Raw genomic sequence first — 21958 nt, forward strand, 5'->3', positions numbered from 1 at the left:
ATAATATTTCCACACAAACAATTTCAGGAAATTTTCTTGGTTGTTTTCTGTGATAACTAAAAGCAGGTTTACTTAGTCGAAAAAAAAGATCCATTATATTTTCCAAAAACTCATATTTAGCTACCCTATATTCTTTCTTCCCCTATTTCTATTAATCTCAAAGACACATACACAAAGATTCTGACCGAAACGCTTCGAGATAATTTCCTCTTTACTGGATCATTTTTTACGGAAAGAATATGCTTTCAGTAGAAACTTAATTAAATATTAACACCCTCACAGGAGGTCACCAATAAGAACGTTTGCATTTATTTCAAAAATATCACGGAGAATATCATACATTAGTAAAAAAGTTAACTTGGCTCACGACAAAAAATTCTTAAGCCAAAAAAAAACAATTTTTTACTGAAAATTTTATCTTTGCTCAAGAATTTTTTTTCTTGAATCAAGAAATTTATTATTTTATTTTTTATAAAATTTTTTTCTCATGAATCTTAATTTTAATTTTTCTTACTATTATTTTCCGTATAAAAAGTGCATAAAACATATCAAAGGATACAAGAGACGTACACAAAAAAATTCTTAAACCAAGAAAATAATTTTGAAAAGTTTTATTGTCTTGAATCGAGACAAAAAATTCTTGAATCAAGTAAAATTTACTTAAATTAAGAAAAATTCATTAGTGTAAGAATTTTTCTGTTTAAATCAAGAAGATTAAGTTCTTCAAAATTATTTACTTGATTCAAATAAATTTTTTTTTCTGTGTATACGGACAAAATAGTGCAATTTAAGAATAGCCGCTAAGAAGTTGAAATAAAACAAATGAAAAAAATGTTTAAATATATATGTAATATATACTGAGAAAAAAAAACTACCACTCTTGAGAAAATTTTCTTGTCACAAGAACCTATTTTCTTGTCTCAAGAATTGATCGATTTAATCGAATTATTTTTTGTTTAATTCAAGTGAACTTATTCGTTTGTTAATCTATCAAAATTAATGCCAATATTTTATTATCATGATAGATATTGATATTCTTTTGTCAAAAAACCAAAATTTATTTTAAACGATTCTTGAGCCGAGAAATTTTTTTCTGGACAAAAATTTTTTTTTCTCAGTGTATTGTAAAGATAGTACTTGTGATGAGAGATTTACCGATCAGAATTTGATGAAATTTAACATAGTAATTTATAGTATAATAATAAGTCCACTAAATTTTTGAACAACTCAAAAAAACTAGTAAAAAAATATTGACTTTTTTAAAGTTTTGGCGTTGAACATCAAGTCTAATGAAAAATTACATTTTTTATTTTATTTTTCAAAAAGTAATAATCAGATTTCAATAAAAATTTAGGGGATGAAAATAAATAACATTTTGAATACTTGGCGTAATTAAATAATAATAATAATAATAATAATAATTTTATTATTTAGCAGTAGCTATTTTATCAGTCTCTTTACAATAGTTTACATCAATTAGTGTACATTAATATTTTATTTAAAACTTAAAATTTTTCCTATACAAATTCTTTTAATAATCTTTTAAAAATAAACATTCTATCCTTTTTTTTTATTTCGTCTGGGAGCCGATTATAATATCGAAAATCTTTATATGTTAGACATTAAAAGTACAGATTCAGAGCATATCGTAGTAATAATTGATAAAAAAAATTTTTAAAAGTTATTTCTTTTTTCTAATCCGACTTTGCATACAAAAATCAACTACGTAGATCAAATAGAGCTTTGTAGGGAACATATATTTGGCACTTGTGATATTCGGTTGTACTTTAACGTAGAAGTAAAATCTATAGTCTTGCCGTAAAATTGAAGAAAAAGTAACAATGTTTTAGAAAAAAAATAATTATTAAATATTAAGACCTCTGAAAAAAAAAAATTAATTAAAATTTAGGTCAAAAAATAGTAAAATCGGTTCTATCGTATTACCATGGTTTATCGTAATTCCGGGCAACATAATTAGAGAATCCTATTCTACACATTACCCCTTCCTCTAAAAATAGATCTAGTTACTATGTACATGAAAATAATCTTGCTACATTGTGGATTACCATTTTCTTCTCTTCCTACAGAAGAGAAAATAGTATAAATAGAGAATTGAACGCCCTCTTAAATTAATCCAAACTTGTTTTTATAAAATTCAAATATAATAGACATATATTCTTATATCTATCAATATATCATATGTATGGGTGAATATGGAAACCGAAATAGCTCTCCAACGCTTCTCAAGAAGGTCCTATTGCTGCATATGTGTTAAATGAAGTGTATTATCCAATATTTGACAGATAAACTCCAAGTAACTTATTGAACTACTGAATCATAATGTTATTCAAAGCTAAATATACTGAAAGATATTTATAGGTTTTTAAATTTTTTACAAAAAAAATAAAACGATTATTTAAGCACAAAATTTTTAATTTTTTTTAACAAATCAGTTTTTTCATTCGTTTGTTATAAAATTAATTATAAATTAATTTACAGCTACTATGTAATTAAATTTAGTTACAATTCAAAATTTGATTATACTCTTGAGAGAAAAAATTTGTGTCAAGTGTCGGAACGTAGACAAAAAATGGTTTTGTGATTGATTAATTTAAAAACTATGACAGATAAGTTTTTTTTAATACTTTATTAAATAATGATTTTTATTAAATTGCACTGTACTTTCTTGAATATTGACGTTTTCAAAGATATAAGCTCGTCCCGATGTTACACTCATCTAGAGCTTTCATTTGAGTACCCACATGCATTTTGATATATTTTTCATATATATATATATATATATATATATATATATATATATATATATATATATATATATATATATATATATATATATATATATATATATATATATATATATATGAAAAATTGATGTGGGTACTCAAATGAAAGGTCTCGATGAGTGTAACATCGGGATGAGCTTATATCTTTAAAAATGTCAATAGTTCACAAGATATTTGTTAAAATGCCCTGTATTCTCTTAACTATTGACGTTTTTAAAAATATAAACTCATCCCGAGGTTACACTCATCAAGAGCTTTTATTTGAGTACCCACATGCATTTTTATATATTTTTCATATATACATATATATATAATATATATAAATATATGAAAAATTGATGTGGGTACTCAAATGAAAGGTCTCGATAAGTGTAACATCGGGATGAGCTTATATGGGTGATTCTCTGTAAGGACGTCTTAAATCTGTACAAGATTGTCCGACCAAATTATTTTTGATTTTATTAGAAAAAAAATTAACAAGGGCTACAAAACTATCAGCTTAATTATAATAAATAAACAGCCGAATTAATTTTTGCTTTTTCGATATTTGTGTATCTTTTGCCATATAACATGACAGGGGACTGACTGCCAGGGGGCTGATTGTTTTATCAAATTGAGAAAAATCAAGCAAACTATTTCAATGCATTCAACTTTTTAAGTTCTCAATGAATGTTTACGTTAATTAGAATAATATTAAGACTTATGGATCCAATTTTATGAATAAATTATAAACAAAAATAGCTGTCAGGGGACTGAGTTTTGAAGTGGCCCAGACACATTTCCAGAAAAAACGGTGCTTTGACACTAAATAAAATGGCGATAAAGCGCTAACAGCCCTATGGTTATTAACTTACGGCCAGTTAGATCCTTATAAACCTTACAAAAGATAAAATAACACGCTAGATTTATTTTTTTGGCTTTGTCCTTCTGGCAGGGGACTGATCTTAAAATGCCTGGGACAAACTTTGGTTTAATGAATTTAATGAAACAAATTAACTTTCGGTACTTTTTATTGAAGAAGATTGTTAGTTAACTAATTAAGTTTATAAACATTATGGATCAAATTATATATTATTGACGAATAACTTAAATTTAATCTTAAAGTTTTAATTTTGGGACTGGGACAGCCCAGGGGACTGACATTTCGGTGGTTTACGAATTTATAGCAAAAAAACCAAAATTTATTCCATTTTAGTTTTCAATGCTCCAAATAGAAATGTTTTTTTACTTTCTTAATAAATTTTTTTTAGTAACAAAATAACAATTTTTCTAATAAAAAAATGCCTGGGATAGAAAAAAACATCCTTACAGAGAATCATCCATATCTTTAAAAATTTCAATAGTTCACAAGATACAAGATAATTTCTTAATTATGTATCTAAAGATAGAGCATATTCGAATGCAGCCTAAATACTTATCATCATAAATTGCATATCGGTGGAAATGATATGAAATTTTGAAAACGCACAAATTCAAGTCAAGAACTTTGCAATGACACTAAATGTCACTAAAAAAACCGATTTTATTATATGACTATCCTGGACACAAAATTTTTCATATTCTTTTAATAATATAGAGTATATATTTTTTTAAACTACAATATTATTTAATATCTAATATCAACTTCTATATCCTTAAAAATTTCTATGGTAAAATATTTATTTCAAAGTCGAATCTTTACTCTCTATTACACCATTCAGTATCTCGGTCATTATTCAAGCAAAAAAATCTATTTGCTGTATTTACTTTGTTGTTTTTTTATTAATAATTAATCGCTCTAATTAGAATTTTGTTGGTTGATTAGATTCCGAGCAATCGTTAATAATGTCGGTCAATGCTGAATTATGTCAATACTAACATTACAGATATTAAATTTTGTATTGCTTTTTGGCCAAATTACAATTAATATTTTAGTTAATGATTTCTGTCCATCGGGCTTCAATTACATTTTTTATATATTATGTTATTTTATTTTGTTTAAATTAATATTTTTATGAAAAATAACATTTACGATTTTATTGATTCTAGGAGAAGAAATTTGATTAAAAAAATTTAATTTATAAAGATTTATAGAGTAAAAAGATGTCTTTTTATTTTATAACACTTTTTTTTATGGACATTGATCAAATTTTTGATATAGGCTTATCAGAAAACATTTTTTACAAGTAATAATAACTAGCAATAAAAAACAATAAAAAATGAATACTGTATCTCTAATATTTACTCAGTAAACTGACAAGTGAAATGTAAAATATTCATTGATAAAACGAAAAAAAAAAAATTCTGCATCTCGCAAAATATTTTTTTACAGATTTTAAATCTAAAAACTCTGAATATTTTTTTTTTTCAATTAATAATTACTAGTCAATTTCATAAGTCTCGGTATAATATATCCTACACAATCATAAATCATAAATAAACTAGAGAATTTACATCAATAATTTAATTCATAAAATAACAATTTTCATATTATCTTATACCCCATATACTCTGTAATGATTTTTCCATAACCAACGATTGAAACTCTCTTAGTCTCTACACCTACTGAACAATTTCAACATTACCGTCGCCATAACCATATCCATTACTATTACTATTATTATCATTATCACTAAAGTCTAAACATATAACATTATGTATCGAAGATTGTGTACAAGAAGTATATATACAATAAAGCACGTCGACTAAAGAACGGCGCGATGAATAGAGATGTATAAATGCATCGAATGTAATCTTATCTGATATTCCTCAAGAATGGGAGCAACGAAAATATCATCCATGCATCTACATACATGTATACTCATATATTCTCAACAGACGATATAAAGCTCAGAAAGAAACGAGCGCACAATGAGGCTCAGAGAAAGCTCATGCTCGATCAAGCATCACGCGGATTTACGACGTGCATAATACTTTTTCTAAAGTATAAAATAATTTGACTTTCATATAAAATAATAATAATAATAATAATAATAATAACTACGACTTTGCAGTCACTATGTGACTGCCGTGACTTGTGAACTATAAATAAATAAAATTTTTCTTTATTAAATAATGACTTTTGTTAAATTGCACTGTACTTTCTTAAATATTGACGTTTTCAATGATATAAGCTCGTCCCGATGTTACACTCATCAAGAGCTTTCATTTGAGTACCCACATGCATTTTTATATATTTTTCATATATAGATATATGAATCGTTTATTTGAGAAACCCCATAAGTCATATGGGGTTTCCATATAACTTGTGGGGTTTCTCAAATAAACAATTCATATGTAATACATATAAATATATGAAAAATTGATGTGGGTACTTAAATGAAAGGTCTCGATGATTGTAATATCGAGGTGAGCTTATATCGTTAAAAAAGTCAATAGTTCACAAGATATTTGTTAGAATGCCCGTACTTTCTTAACTATTGACGTTTTTAAAGATATAAGCTCATCCCGAAGTTACACTCATCAAGAGCTTTCATTTGAGTACCCACATGCATTTTGATATATTTTTCATATATACATATATATAATATATGAAAAAAAGATGTGGGTACTCAAATGAAAGCTCTTGATGAGTTTAACATCGGGGTGAGTTTATATCTTTAACAATGACAATAGTTCACAAGATACAAGGTCATTTCTTAATTATGTACCTAAAGAAGGCACAAATTCAAATCAATACCTTTGCAATGATACTAAATTTCACTAAAAAAACCGATTTTATCATATGACTATCCTGGACACAAAATTTTTCTTATTCTTTTAATAATATATAATAATAATAATAATAATAATAATAAATAAAAAAAATTTTAAAAAGCTGCTTGTAAAACTTGAGACGTTTTTTTTCCAAAAGTATTAAAAATACCTAAGTATCACATAACTGGTGACTAGGAATGTAAGTCACTCCCTAAAATCCCCATTTAATGGAGACAATAACGACACGATTGAATAGACACAGATAATCCGGTCAATTGTCATAGTCACAATGTTCTGCAGAAAAAGCTCAAATTCAACTCATATAAATATAAAAAAATAAATATAAATGTAATCGAAGTATAGAAGGCGCTTAAGCGGATGAAATTTCCCGTTCGCGCGGCTTAATAGACTACCAAAATACGTCCCATCAATTTATCCCCACTGCATATAGCCGTATGCAGAAATCTGTCGGAAAAACTCAGAACAAAATTGAATTGAGCTTTTACATAAAGTTTTCTCTTAAATTAAGGTAGTTGGATCATGCGAGCAAAATTTCAAGAAACCTTTCAAATTTATATTATGAGTAATTAAATGCATAATGCACCAAAGATAATTGCAATTGAAAATGATATTTTCACACAGGCGGTATGGGAAAAGAGACAGAAAATCTCTAAGTTTTATTATTTTTATATTGAAGAAATTTAAAGAATTCCACGAAAAACTAATATTACTTAATGTATAATTACTCTAAAAAATTCTGAAATTTCCTACCACATAGTTTTTGAGGATAAACTAGTAAAGTAAACAAAAATAAAGTCATACGTGGAAGTAAATGAGCAATAGCCCGTAAGAGAAGCGACACTAGCGAATGAAAAAAACAACAGTAGCATAAACTATAGGCTGGAAAAGAACTACCTTAAAAAAAAATGAATAATTAATTAAGCGACTAATTACGACGGACATGCTGATGAATGCAAGCATCCGGGAAATTTATCCGGCGGATAGATACCATGTACCGCATGATACCCTAAAAGCATACCGCAAAAGCTTTAGTTTGATGTGAACAGACCGCGATGCACGCGAGTTGATTACACAATGAAAAGGCCAACAGTATTGTATTGAGGATGGACATCACCGAGTGAAGCTCTTCTCTCTTTTCCGCGTCTATCACAACGAGTAAACCTTTAGCATCTCGCGAACAATAATGTTATCGCGTTTCTGGTCACCCTCGCAGCGCATTTTCCCCCTGACCCTCCTCACTCAGCCCCTCTGGAACTGCAAACTCCCTTTGCAGTCTCAGGCTGAACATAAATGTGCGCTTTGTAGTGTTCTAGTGGAAGAGAAAGAGGACTGAGGGCTGAGGGTGGAACTGTATCATGATTGATCTTAATCGATTGTGAAAGCTGGTACACTGATTCCCAGTGACGCGCGATGCATTGCCAGTCTGTGCACAACAATACATACAGCAGATGACGTTTATAGCACAGTATTTTCATTACTCTAACGCTATTCGGTGGACTGTGCTGGATTTCTACGACTACTGCTGCCATGACTGCCGCTATTGTGCCCAGGACTATCCTCGTCCTCTATAAAAGCATCAAAGTTTAGTGTTATACCTAGTATACAGCGCTCAGGATAAATCTATATAGAAAGCTTACTGTGCGTGTCCAGGGTAGTGTTAGGCTGGACTGAAGCTGTTCCACTCTCTATCTCGCGTGCGTGCGTGCATGGACTTCTGCACACTATCAAGGGGTAGTTCGATCGATAGCCCACAGCGCATGACCGCTATTTCGCCATTCGCTGCTCATCCGTTATCCAAACTCTCTTTATTTCTCATCTCTAATGCTCTTCACCGGCAACTTGGACTGGTTCTGTTATTATCATTATTAATATTATTATTATTATTATATGTATTATATGGTTCTGTGCGCCCCAACTTTCAGAGATTCGGGATTGGCGAACTTGTTGCCCAAAACGCAGCTAATTACTCTTACAAATAGTTTGATGTAGGAGCTTTTGGATTTCGCTTTGGAGTTTAAATTTGTTTTGAGGGGTTTTGGTGTTTTGGAGGACCAAGAGAACTGATAAGGAGATTTGGGGGTTCGGATTTTATTTTTCGAAACAGGATTAATTAGTTTCTTAATAGGTTTTGTAAGTTACTTCATAATTGGCGATTAAGTTTTGTTAATTGGATTTTATTTTTGAATGTAAGTTTGATCAATTTTTTATTCATTTATTTAATTATTAAATAATTAATAAGATATTAATAGAAAATTTCGCGGTTCATACTGAATTTTTTATAAACAAAACTGAGTTTAAGACTCAATTAAGTTGAGTCAGTATTCGTGAATTTTAATGTTTGTTGAAGGTAAATTTATCGATTATCTGACACTATTTATGTTTGTAAATAGCAATTTATATTTATGCAATTATGGAAGAAGAAATATCAGCTCTTTTTGATTCTGAGGTATCTTTTGTTTGTACAATATTTATTTTTTTGGAAAAGTATGTATATTTATCTAGTATTTGACGACCTTATTTATAATCCATATTTTTTATAAATATAAAAAATCAATTAAGCTTTCTTAATATTCATAAATTGTGAATATTACTTCCTGATAAGAAAAAAATTTTTTTAACTAAATAAAATTTACTTAAATTAGTAATAAATTTTTAGTTTATTTGACTTGTTTCAAAAATTCTTCTGCCTTATTTAAAAAATAAATTCTAAATGATTTTTTTGATTAAAGATTTCTTCTTTTGAATAAAATGAAATTTTCCATTGGTGTAATTTTAAAATATTTTGTTTTAGAAAATTTTTATTAAAAAAAAAACCATTTCGTGTTACGAAAAATAACAAAAATTTTTGTTGAATTAAAACAATATTTGGTTAAATTTTTTTATAAAGCTTTTACCTATAAATAAGTAAAACAAAATTATAACTTAAATAAAAATAATTTAAAAAATTAATAAATGTTAAAATACAAAAACCATTGATAGAAATTTTAAAAACTGAAAAAAAAAAATAAAAAACTATTGAATTAATCTTTGTTTAATAAAACATATTAATTGTCGCCCACATTTCTAAAAATAAAAAAAAAAAAAAAAAAAATTGAAAAATTATAATAAATAATTTTTTTTATTGTCACACATAGCTTGAAGATTTTTTGTCTTGATTCAAGAAATTAAACTCTTGAAAATAATTTTCTTGGTTCAAGAATTTTTCTCTTGAATCAAGTTAATTTTTTTTTGTGAATGAAAATTTTACGATAACTAACTTTAAATAAACCTGTTTCAGTCCCCATATCTCACGTGGTGGCAATCGTCGGGGACCCGACATACCTGCCCTGCGACATATCCACGAGCGATGAGGGCGACTCTGTCCACTTGGTGCTTTGGTACCGCGAGGACCTCGGAGCTTCTGTCTACAGCATCGACGCCCGGGACCGGGACTTCGACATCGCGGAGCGATGGTCCGATGACGCGGTCTTCAGCAACCGGGCGTACTTCCGCCCCGACAAGAAGCCAGCGGAGTTGGGGGTCGACAGGATCCGCGAGGAGGACGCCGGCATTTATCGATGTCGCGTGGACTTTCGCCTCGGGCAGACCCGTAACTCTAAAGTCAACCTAACAGTGATAGGTGAGATTAAATTTAAGTTCGTTAAAGAAATGAAAAATAAATAAAAAAATTGAATTGAATTCGATTTGAATGAGTTACATTTACTTAAATCAAGAAAAATTTCTCAGTTAAAGAATTTTTCTACATAAAGAGTCCCAGTGCTCTACAAGCTTAGAATTACATTTTTTATTTTGTTTTTATATCAAAATAACAACCAAAACTTTTGAAATTTTAAAGGACTATTTTATTACAATTTAAGTATACAAAAATGATTATTAAAAAAAAATTATTTCAAGTAATTTAAAAATTTTTGAAAATTAAATCAAAACAGAAAAATTCTTCAAAATCATTTTCTAGATTCGAAATGAATATTTTTTTTTTATATCAAAATAACAACCAAAACTTATGAAATTTTAAAGGACTATTTTATTAAAATTTAAGTATACAAAAAGGATTATTAAAAAAAAAATTATTTAAAAATTTTTTTAAATTAAATCAAGACAGAAAAATTCTTCAAAATGATTTTCTTGATTTTAAATTAATATTTTTTTTTTTGTCGGTATTTATCACTTTAACATATGGCGTTACTAATGCCAAAAGGGCGTAACTCATAATTATAAGCTTGATAATAATACCCGTGAAAAATCGCCAGAAATCTGCTAGTAATATGATAGCGATAATCGCTTGTAAAATTAGCCGCGCTAACTGGTATCCTGGCGTGTTCTTGTGGTACATTAATTTTTATTTATTTTTCAAATCTTTAATAGTATAAAAGTCAATAATTACATTCAATTATTTATTTTTTTAATTTATTAATTTATTTCTTTATTTCTTTATTCATTTGAACGCCAATCGGCATTATATAAAAATTAGTACATTCTTTAAATTATAAGATATAAATTATAAATTTTTAAATTCTAAAATTTTGGTAAATTTTGGCTCGAAAATTGCACAAAAATAAGTTTATTTGGCAATGCCTGGAAAAAATACAAAAATTAAGTGTTATTAATAATATTGCAAAATATGTTTCTTGAGATTAGAAAAATTTCAATAAGACTTATCTAATGTGCTTTAAAAAATTACTTAGTCTAAAAAAATTTTCAGTTTGCTTTATTTCAATAATCAAACTTATCATTTTTTCAATTTTTCATTCCTAAATTAAAATTGATTTCATAAAAATTTATAATTTATTAAAAAAAAAAAAAAATTAGTTCCATTCAATAAATTATGATTATTTTTATTTTTTTTAAATTTATTAATTAATTAAATTTCTTTATATATGCATAATTAAGAAAATTCCTGATTGAAATGCTTTTTAGATTTTCATTCCGATAATTTAATAAAATAATTATTTCTATTTAATTTGTACTTTTAATGATAGAAATTATTATTTAAAATTTTTATTAACGTGATTGCTTTTATAATTTTTTCATAAAAATAATTACTATTCTATTAAATAATGAATCTAACAACTCTATTCTCTCTATTTGTGTATTATTTGGTCTATTTGAGTGATATGGACAATATCCATTACACATTACCCATAAATAACTTATTGTCACTTAGTTAATTGGGTTATTGATTCATTAGCTTGAAATTAATTCATTTGATTTATTGGTGAATTATCAATATCAATCAATTGCATAATTGAATTAATAACAAAAGGATTATTTAACATTATGTCCAACAGTTCCGCCAAAAAAGGTCGTCATTATTGACGAGAACGGCATCACCAGGGACAAACAGGTCGGGCCGTACCTCGAGGGTGACGACCTGGAATTACATTGCGACGTTTACGGCGGTAAGCTACTTATATTACTTATTTCTTCTATTGAATTGTTTGGAAAATAAAAATAAGTATTATCATGGGAAGAGAATAATGTAAGAATATATCTAATAGTAATAATAATATATAGACTGATGGTAGAATAAAAGTATAAATAATAAGTATAGATTTATCGAGTTATGTAATATTTTGTAATATATTTATGAAAGAGTTAATACTGTCAATACAGGTAAGCCGCCGCCATCGGTAACCTGGTACCGCGGTCATAAATTGATCAGTAACAAACCAGAGGTCATGAGAGAGGGTGTGCTCCGCAGCACGATTATAATAAAAAATTTAGGACGCCGAGACGTCCAGTCCGAGCTGACATGTAGCGCAAACAATAATAACAGATCTATACCCTTATCTGCTACCGTCCGGATCGACATGACCTGTAAGTTCTTTGTATAATGTTTATTATTATTATTAATTTCTTTTTTATTAAGTAATTAACGTCATTTATGATTTAGCTTTTTAAATTTCTTCTTTTATCTTTTATGGTGATTAACAATCAATAAAATTGTGCAATTAAAAAAAAAGAGTATCAAAATTAATGAGTGTAATTGATGGATATTATTAAATTAAAAGTAAATATTTGTTTTATGAATGTAAATCAATTTAATTAACAATTTTGAAGTGGTCATTACAATTGTGCTTTGAAAAAGAAAAAAAAATTGTGGATAGAGTAAACGCATTCATTCGGTTGATATTGATATTTAATTAAGTGAATATTTGTCTGAGCTAAATAAATGTCTGTTTAATTTATTTTTTTATAAATTTAATTTTATACCGCAATTATCAGGATTTTATATGGAGGAAAGTTTTATGAAATAAAAATAAATCAATACGATTGATATTGAGTCATTGAAATATTTCTATGAGCTTAATTAATATCCATTTAGTTTTTTATGAAAAAATTTTAAATAATTATATTTTATCGTCTAAAAAATCACAGAAAAAAAATTAACTTGAATCAAGAGAAAAATTCTTAAACCAAAAAAATAATTTTGAAGTTTCATTGTCTTGGATCAAGAAAAAAAATTCTTGAATCAAGTAAAATTTACTTAAACCAAGAAAAATTTCTTAGTTTAAGAATTTTTTTACTCAAATCAAGAAGATAAAATTCTTCAAAATTATTTACTTGATTCATGTAAATTTTTTTTGCTGTGCAGAAAAAAGAAAACTAGAAAAATTACAATATACACAGTAAAAATTTTGCGTCAAAAAATTTTGTGTTAAAAATTTTTATGTTAAATATTTAACACTTTTTTGAGTTAATTTAACAGAATAAATGTTAAATTTACACATAAAAGTGTTAAATATTTAACACAAAAATTTTTAACATTGTTTTTTGACGCTCCATGATGAAAACTGGAAAAATTACAGTTTCAGATTGTAATTTTTACAGATTTTATAAGAATTACATTGTAGAGTGTAATATTTACATTGAGAGCTCTGAAAATTAACATTTAAAGTTCGAATTTAGAAAAATATTATTTCGAACTGTAATTTTTCTAGTTTTTAATACGACGGGATGCACTGATAGAAAGATTTATTTGTATTAAAAAATATTTGTTAATAGTTAACAAATCATTTATTAGAGACCACTTTTTAGTAAAGAAGGGTTTTCAATTTTTTCTCTCTTGCCCTCTATTGGTCAAACGGAAGTATCTCTGTCATACTTGTACAACAAATGGAATTTTAAAAACCATTTTATACATAAATAAATGAAAATTTTCAAAAAAAAACGCTTCGCTCTTCAATAGATAATTAAATTATCTATCGAAGAGCGAAGCGTTTTTTTCGAAATTATATCTTATACATGAACAAAACTGTTTGAAAATTAACTATCAACAGCTCTTAAACAAATATTTCTTAGTATTTAAAATGATTTATTTGTATTTAATAAATATGATATTCATTTATTAAATATTAATAAATCTTTTTAAATACTAAGAAATATTTGTTAAGGACTAAAAAGTGGTCTCTAATAAATGATTTGTTAAATATTTTTAACTATAAACAAATCCTTCTATCAGTGCACTTATTATTTATAATATAATTTTTCGAGTTTTCTTTTTTCCGCGTTGACAAAAATATTTTTTAATAAATGCGAATTTCAAAATTAAGGCAGATATTGTTTAATAAAAAAAAATCAATGAAAACAAAACATTTTTTTCAAAAAAAAAAAATCTATCCAAAAACTAAACCAACTAAACTTTTTAAAAAAGTCGGGCCATTGGATGTAAAAATAATCGGCGCAAACCAGCCTCTATCATCGGACAAGAGATACGACCTGGTGTGTGCTACATCGGGTTCACGACCTCCAGCGTTGGTGACTTGGTGGCGGGATGGCCAGCGCCTGAACGACTCAAACGAGACGACGTCGAACGACGGCAACGTGACAACCAGCGTCCTGTCATTTGTCCCGAGCAAAAGCGACGCTGGCAGACACTTATCGTGCCGAGCAGAAAATCCGATAATGGGAATGGGCCCAATAGAAGACGAGTGGGTGCTGGAGATCCAGTACAGACCGGAGACGCGGATCCAATTGGGAACCTCTCTGAACAGGAACGCGATTCGCGAAGGCACCGACGTCTACTTTGACTGCCTGATAAACGCCAAGCCGGGGGTTTATAAGGTCGAGTGGCGGCATGACAACCGCACTCTCCAGCACAACACCACTCTCGGGATAATTATAAGCAACCAGAGCCTGGTTCTCCAGGGCGTTGAGAGGAGGAGCGCCGGGAACTACACTTGTGTCGGGTTTAACACCGAGGGCGACGGCGAGAGCAAGCCCTTCCACCTAAACGTAATGTTCGCGCCGACGTGCAAGCCCAACCAGACGAAAATCCACGGAGTGGCCAAGCAGGAGAAGGCCAACATTTCCTGCCAGGTCGACGCTAATCCGCCGGTCGTGGAATTCCGGTGGACGTTCAACAACTCGGCGGAGAGCATCGACGTCGCTGCTGGTCACATCATCAAGTCTGGCACCTCTTCCGTCGTTTCGTACACGCCCATGACCGAGTTGGATTACGGGACTCTCCTCTGCTGGGCAAACAACGCGATCGGGAACCAGCTGGTGCCTTGCGTCTACCACATAATACCCGCCGGACACCCGGACATGGTCCACAACTGCACCACCCACAACGCCTCCACCAGCTCCTTCTCTCTGAGGTGCACTGAGGGCTTCAACGGCGGCCTCCAGCAGTCCTTCCTTCTGGAGGTCCGGGAGAGCAACTCCCAGGAAATCCGCGCCAACTTGACCTCCAGCACTCCCCAGTTCAGTGTCAGCCATCTCGAGCCCGGGCTACTCTATCATGCCTGTGTTTACGCGTTCAATGAAAAAGGCCGCAGCGAGCCCATGGTCGTCCAAGCCGGCACCCTCAGGCTACCCGAGAAGCAGTTGACTTCTGAAACAGCCGGAAAATCAAGAGGTGAGTAATTAAATAATTTTTTAAGTGTTTCTAATTTGAATTTTAAATTTATGCTAATTTTAAACGCTTCCAACTTCTTTTTTCTTTCACATTATATATGCTTCACTCTATTTAACGTTAAAGATGCTAATCATTGTTTTTTATTGTTTTTACGGGTTGTTATTTGTTTTGTTGAGGATATTTATCGTGTAAATTAATATCCGTGTATTTAGTTATTTCAAAGTGTGGGATCAATTTATTGCGGAAATATAATTATCATATGGGCTGTTAAGTCCCGTTAAATAGGAAATTTAATGCATTTTCGAATTATTTTCAAACATGCTTCACGCGGTTTAATTAATTTCGAAAGTGTAATGGGTGTAAATTTTCGAATATAATTTGTTTTAAAATGCGGTTTATTTGAGAAGATTCTTTTTTGTCTTATATATTATGTCAAAAGTTAACACGTGTCGAGAAATTGAAGATACTTTTTTGATGAATCTGCAGTTTTTATGAATATCTTGTGATTCATGAGTCGTAATATAAGCGCGGTTCAGGGAAAAATAGTTGATGGAAATAATTTTTGTTTGAAAAATACTGAAAAATATTATGTATGTTTTGAAAAACAGTAATGTATGTTATTAAGAGAATAAACAAAATTTTGTGGCCAGTGAATTTATATAATAAAATGGGTTTTTATGGTTAAATTTGGTTTCGTTGGAAGTTTTGACCTGCAGTTGTGCATTTTCATGGTTTTATATCATTCTCACCAATAGTCAATGTATGATGATAAGTATTTAGGCTGCATTCGAAAATGCTCTATCTCTAGATATATAATTAAGAAATGACCTTATATCTTATGAACTATTGACATTTTTAAAGATATAAGCTCATCCCGATGTTACACTTATCAAGACCTTTCATTTGAATACCCACATCAATTTTTCATATATTTATACATATATTATATATATGTATATGTGAAAAATATATCAATATGCATGTGGGTACTCAAATGAAAGCTCTTGATGAGTGTAACATCGGGATGAGATTATATCTTTAAAAATGTCAATAGTTAATAAAATAAAAGGCATTTTAACAAATATCTTGTGAACTATTGACATTTTTAAAGATATAAGCTCACCCCGACATTACACTCATCAAGACCTTTCATTTGAGTATCCACATAATTTTTTCATATACATATATATATATATATATATATATATATATATATATATATATATATATATGTATATATGAAAATATATGAAAATGCATGTGGGTACTCAAATGAAAGCTCTTGATGAGTATAGCATTGGGATGAGCTTATATCTTTAAAAACGTCAATAGTTAAGAAAGTACAAGGCATTTTAATAAATATCTTGTGAACTATTGACATTTTTAAAGATATAAGCTCATCTTGACATTACATTCATCAAGACCTTTCATTTGAGTACCCACATGCATTTTCATATATTTTTCATGTATATATATATACATGAAATATATATATATATATATATATATATATATATATATATATATATATATATATATATATAAATATATATTATCTATATATATATAAGCGAAATACCACTCACTCATCACGAGATCTCCGAAACTATTCGCCCGATTGACTTGAAATTTAGCATAGTTACTCCATTCGTGATGTAGACGCTCACTAAGAACGGATTTTACGCAATTCCTAGCCAAAATGAATTTTTCGTCTACCATCACATATGCCCTCCCTCCCTCCCTCTCATTCTTCTCCTCCCTCCCGTGCCCTATAATCTTTCCCCTTCCCTATATCTCTCTCTTTTTGGGAGCGAAATATCATTTTGACCCTCTAATCTAAGAAACCATCAGTGGCACCCGTAAATTATCGAACTCAACCCCCCTACAACCACCCACGCTAATCAACCTTTGCCATGGTTACCATTGTCATGGTTATCGTTGCCATGGTTACCGTTGCTATGGTTACCGTTGCCGTGGTTACCGTTGCCATGGTTACCGTTACCATGGTTGCCGTTACCATGGTTACCGTTATCATGGTTACCGTTGCTATAATAACTGTCAAAATGATTGATTTTAAATTTTATCGATTGACTGTTGGGACAGTAGGAATTCATAATCATACGTTTTTTAAGAAAGAATAGCTAAATCATTAATAACTGAAATAACTTATATGTATTGGAATAATCATGAAGGATGAACTCGATTATATCATAACACAGATAAATTAAACATAAATATTATCAAGTTGATATTGTTAAATGATTATACTGATTTTAATGATTAAAATTAAAATGGTAAATTGTGTCTGATGCGTCTTCTCTAAAATTTTACAACGATATCGTTAAATTATTATAAAAAACGGTCGATTTAAGATAATTTCTAATAAAATGAGTAATAATAAATATATTTTTAATACCACTTAATTTGTTATGAATTTATTAATAACTAGCTGATACCCGCCCGCTTCGATAGGAATACAATAAATTTTTATGGTGTAACCTAGATGAAAAATATAAACAAAATGGTTAATTTCAAAAGATAATGAATATAAATTTTGAATTAGAGAAAAGTGATTGTTTGTGATGACCGGTGTTAGCGAGTATTAAATATATGAGAAAAGTATTTTATTATTAACATTTTTTAAAATTAAAAATTATTGACATTTTTAAAATTAAATAATACTATGAAGCGGAAAAGAATAGGAGTTACGGATAATTATTACGTGAATCGTTCCAACATTCACGTAACAGAATAATTGGAGGAGGAAGAGATTGAGAAAGAAATAGGAAGGACCTTCTTAATAAGAGTTTACAGAATATGCGAGAAAAATTCAGATAGCTCGGACAGGGATTCGAACCCAGAACCTTCCGGTGACATGTCGGCTACTCTACCATTTGACCTATCCGGTCTAGACTAAATGTTTAGGATAACATTATTATAATGGGAACGCATCTCACTACACAGTACGTCATGGGTGATGCGGAAATCTGTCTAATGACAGATTTACTGACTAACTGACCCATTGATTGATTGATTATTAATAATAAAATACTTTTCTCATATATTTAATACTCGCTAACACTGGTTATCATAAACAATCACTTTTCTCTAATTCAAAATTTATATTAATTATCTTTTTGAAATTAATCATTTTGTTTATATTTTTCATCTAGGTTACAACATAAAATTTTATTGTATGCCCAGCGAAGCGGGTGGGTATCAGCTAGTATATATATATATATATATATTATATATATATATATACATGAAAAATATATGAAAATGCATGTGGGTACTCAAATGAAAGTTCTTGATGAGTGTAAATTCGAGATAAGCTTATATCTTTGAAAATGTCAATATTTAAAAAAGTACACTGCAATTTAACAAAAGTTATTATTTGCTAAAGCAAAATTTTATTTATCTATAGTTCACAAGTCACGACAGTTACATAATGACTGTAACATTGCTAGTTGATACGTAAAAAAATGTTTTTTTTACTGTAACTAATTTTTAATTACTTATTCAATTTTTATAAAATAATTTTTTATTTTATTAAAAAAATATTAGACAAAGAATTAACAAAAAAAATTTTCAAGGAAAAAATATCAAATTGTTTATTTGAGGTAATAAAAAATTTAAGAGTACCGAAAAAAAAAATTTTACAGCTACTGTTTGAAATGAAACAGCCAAATTACTCATATTAAAAGGTTATTTAATTACTCTGTTAATTACAGCAATATTTACTGAAACTGGTTCATCTGTTTTATCATTAATATCTTTAGTAAAATAGACTTTTATTACATCACCGTTTTTCAATCTTTAAATCGATAAACGGATTTTATATTCATGATTGAAAAACGCGTTTCGATGATTAAATATTCCAAATGTTCAGACCTATTTATCGGTTTATTTATTTACAAATTCAGTAGCATAAAAAATCGGAAACATATAATTAAAATCTGGACAGCGAATAATATTTATTCGACAGATTTTGTCAATAATTATGCGTGATAAGTTGGGTAAACAAAAAGCGGATACTCGGTGATTTTAAAAGATTATTATAACAACATAATGATATGATCGTCGCAAAACATACAAATATTAGTTACTACGTTAACTGTACGATTGAATATATCAACTATAATTGCATATACATCACGTTGTCCTGCTTTCAACCGCTGTTTTGACAAAATTAACTGCTCAAGTTCCAGGCGTTCTATCAAAAATCCACTTAACCTGTTACCATGTTTTATAAATAGCTGGTACAAATATATTTGTCATAAAGAAATATCGGATAGAAGGACGATTTTCGTTTTAGATATATTTTATTTATTATTTTAGTAGAAAATAAATTTTTATCGGGTGTAAATTTTTGGTTTTTAAATAAAATATTATTTATGTCAATTAAAAGTATAAATTAATTTATCAATAATTTGTAAAATACTTTTTTTTCTTCAATTTATTATTGAAAAAAAAAATTTTTCAAATAGAAAATATATTTTATTGATTTTCGATAAGTTTCAAATAATCGATTAATTTAATTTATTATCAGATAATCATGAAGTGCTTGATATTGATTTTAGTAAATATTTTATTGGAAGATATTTGTAAACTTGGAGTTATATATTATGAAAATATCTCAAAAAGCACCCACTTTTTTTTATAAAAAAATAAATTTTTTTAATTATTATTTTAAACTTATTAAAAAACATCTTCTATTTATTAGTTTTGTGTGTTATTAAAATGTATTTCTGTATTAAGTTAAACTATAAATGATTTTTTGATAATATGTTAGTTAATTAGAAAAAAGACAATAGTTTCTGTAATTCTATAGATCTTGATTAACTTGTAAAATTATTTCATTTTTTTAATCCTGACTGAAAAAAAATTCTGAATCAAGAAAAGAATTTTTTAAAAATTATCTTGAAGGTAAAAAATTAACTTGATTTGAGAAAAAATTTTTCTTATGAAGAATATTTTTCATCTTAATTCAGAAAAATAAAATTTTGCTTTATTAAATAATGACTTTTGTTAAATTGCCCTGCACTTTCTTAACTAATGACTTTTTTAAAGATATCAGTTCATCCCGGTGTTATACTCATCAAGAGCTTTCATTTGAGTACCCACATGCATTTTGATATATTTTTCATATATACATATATATAAATATATAAAATATATGAAAAATTGATTTGGGTACTCAAATGAAAGCTCTTGATGAGTGTAACATCGGGATGAGTTTATATCTTTAAAAATGTCAATAGTTGACAAAATACAAGTTCATTTCTTAATTATTGATATTTTTAAAGATGTAAGCTCATCCTGATGTTACACTCATCGAGACCTTTTATTTAAGTACCCACATGCGTTTTGATATATTTTTCATATATTCATGTATATAAATATATAAAATATATGAAAAATTGATGTGGGTACTCAAATGAAAGGTATCGATGAGTGTAACATCAGGATGAGCTTATATCTTTAAAAATATCAATATTTGACAAAATAAAAGGTCATTTGTTAGTTATTGATATTTTTAAAGATGTAAGCTCATCCCGATGTTACACTCATCGAGACCTTTCATTTGAGTACCCACATGTATTTTGATATATTTTTCATATATACATATATATAATCTATATAAATATATGAAAAATTGATGTGGGTACTCAAATGAAAGGTCTCGATAAGTATAACATCGGGATGAGCTTATATCCTTAAAAATGTCAATAATTCACAGGATACACGGTAATTTCTTAATTATTTATCTAGAGATAGAGAATTTGAATCTCGGAAAAAATAGACCTGGAAAAAATTTTTAAGCCATGAAAAATTCATATTATTTCAGATTTATTAAATTTCTATTATTATTATAATTTTTATTTTATAATAATTTTAATGAAATAATATGAATTTTTCATAATTTAAAATTTTTTTTCGGGTCTATTTTTTCCGATTACCTTTAACAGTGTGGATTTATCTTCAATAAAATCAATTTTTTTAATTCTACTATAAACAAGTCAAAATTTAGCTCTTAATAATTTATTTATAAAAAAAAATCATTAATATAACTAATTAAAAGAAAAAAAAAAAGCACTAAATTTCCTAAAGCAATTTTTACCCTCATAAAAACTGTAGAGTAATAAAATAATAATTACTAATATAACATTTTATTGTAATTTTGCATGTGTAATAACACAGAACGGCCGCGCCATCACGTAAAATTGACTCCAATGCTGAGTGTGATGATCGGGGTGGTGGCGGCCCTGGTAATAGTAGCAGTAATCGTAATGATCGTACTGAGAATACAAAATGGGAACCCAGACGACCAGGGAAAGCCGCATCTGGAAGATCTTGACAAGAATACAAAAGTAATACCAATCCAACGAGAACTTAGATTCCGTGAGGGATGTAATTTACTTGTCGACGAGAAACACACTACCGGCACGTTTGGAAAATCGCTTGAGGCCAGCGCCGGCGAATTGAGCGAGACCGACGATAAGAATCCTGATATAATCCCCCAACAAGTTGCCAGTAAGATATTTATCTCTCCTCAGTCTCTTTATTTATCGAT

General features: G+C 28.6%; 1 protein-coding gene across 2 annotated transcripts in view; it reads left to right on the top strand.

Moving 5' to 3' along the window:
* Positions 1–21958, top strand: part of LOC123258429 (neural cell adhesion molecule 2-like) — a 32020-nt gene that overhangs the window by 2436 nt on the left and 7626 nt on the right. For both annotated transcript variants that reach the window (XM_044718430.1, XM_044718431.1), the window contains exons 2-6: positions 9799–10140; positions 11810–11920; positions 12135–12338; positions 14176–15381; positions 21586–21918. In XM_044718430.1, coding sequence (XP_044574365.1) covers positions 9799–10140; positions 11810–11920; positions 12135–12338; positions 14176–15381; positions 21586–21918 — 2196 coding nt within the window. The remainder of the gene's footprint in view (positions 1–9798; positions 10141–11809; positions 11921–12134; positions 12339–14175; positions 15382–21585; positions 21919–21958) is intronic.

Source organism: Cotesia glomerata, linkage group LG2, assembly GCF_020080835.1.
Source record: "Cotesia glomerata isolate CgM1 linkage group LG2, MPM_Cglom_v2.3, whole genome shotgun sequence".
Classification (NCBI taxonomy): Eukaryota; Metazoa; Arthropoda; class Insecta; order Hymenoptera; family Braconidae; genus Cotesia; species Cotesia glomerata.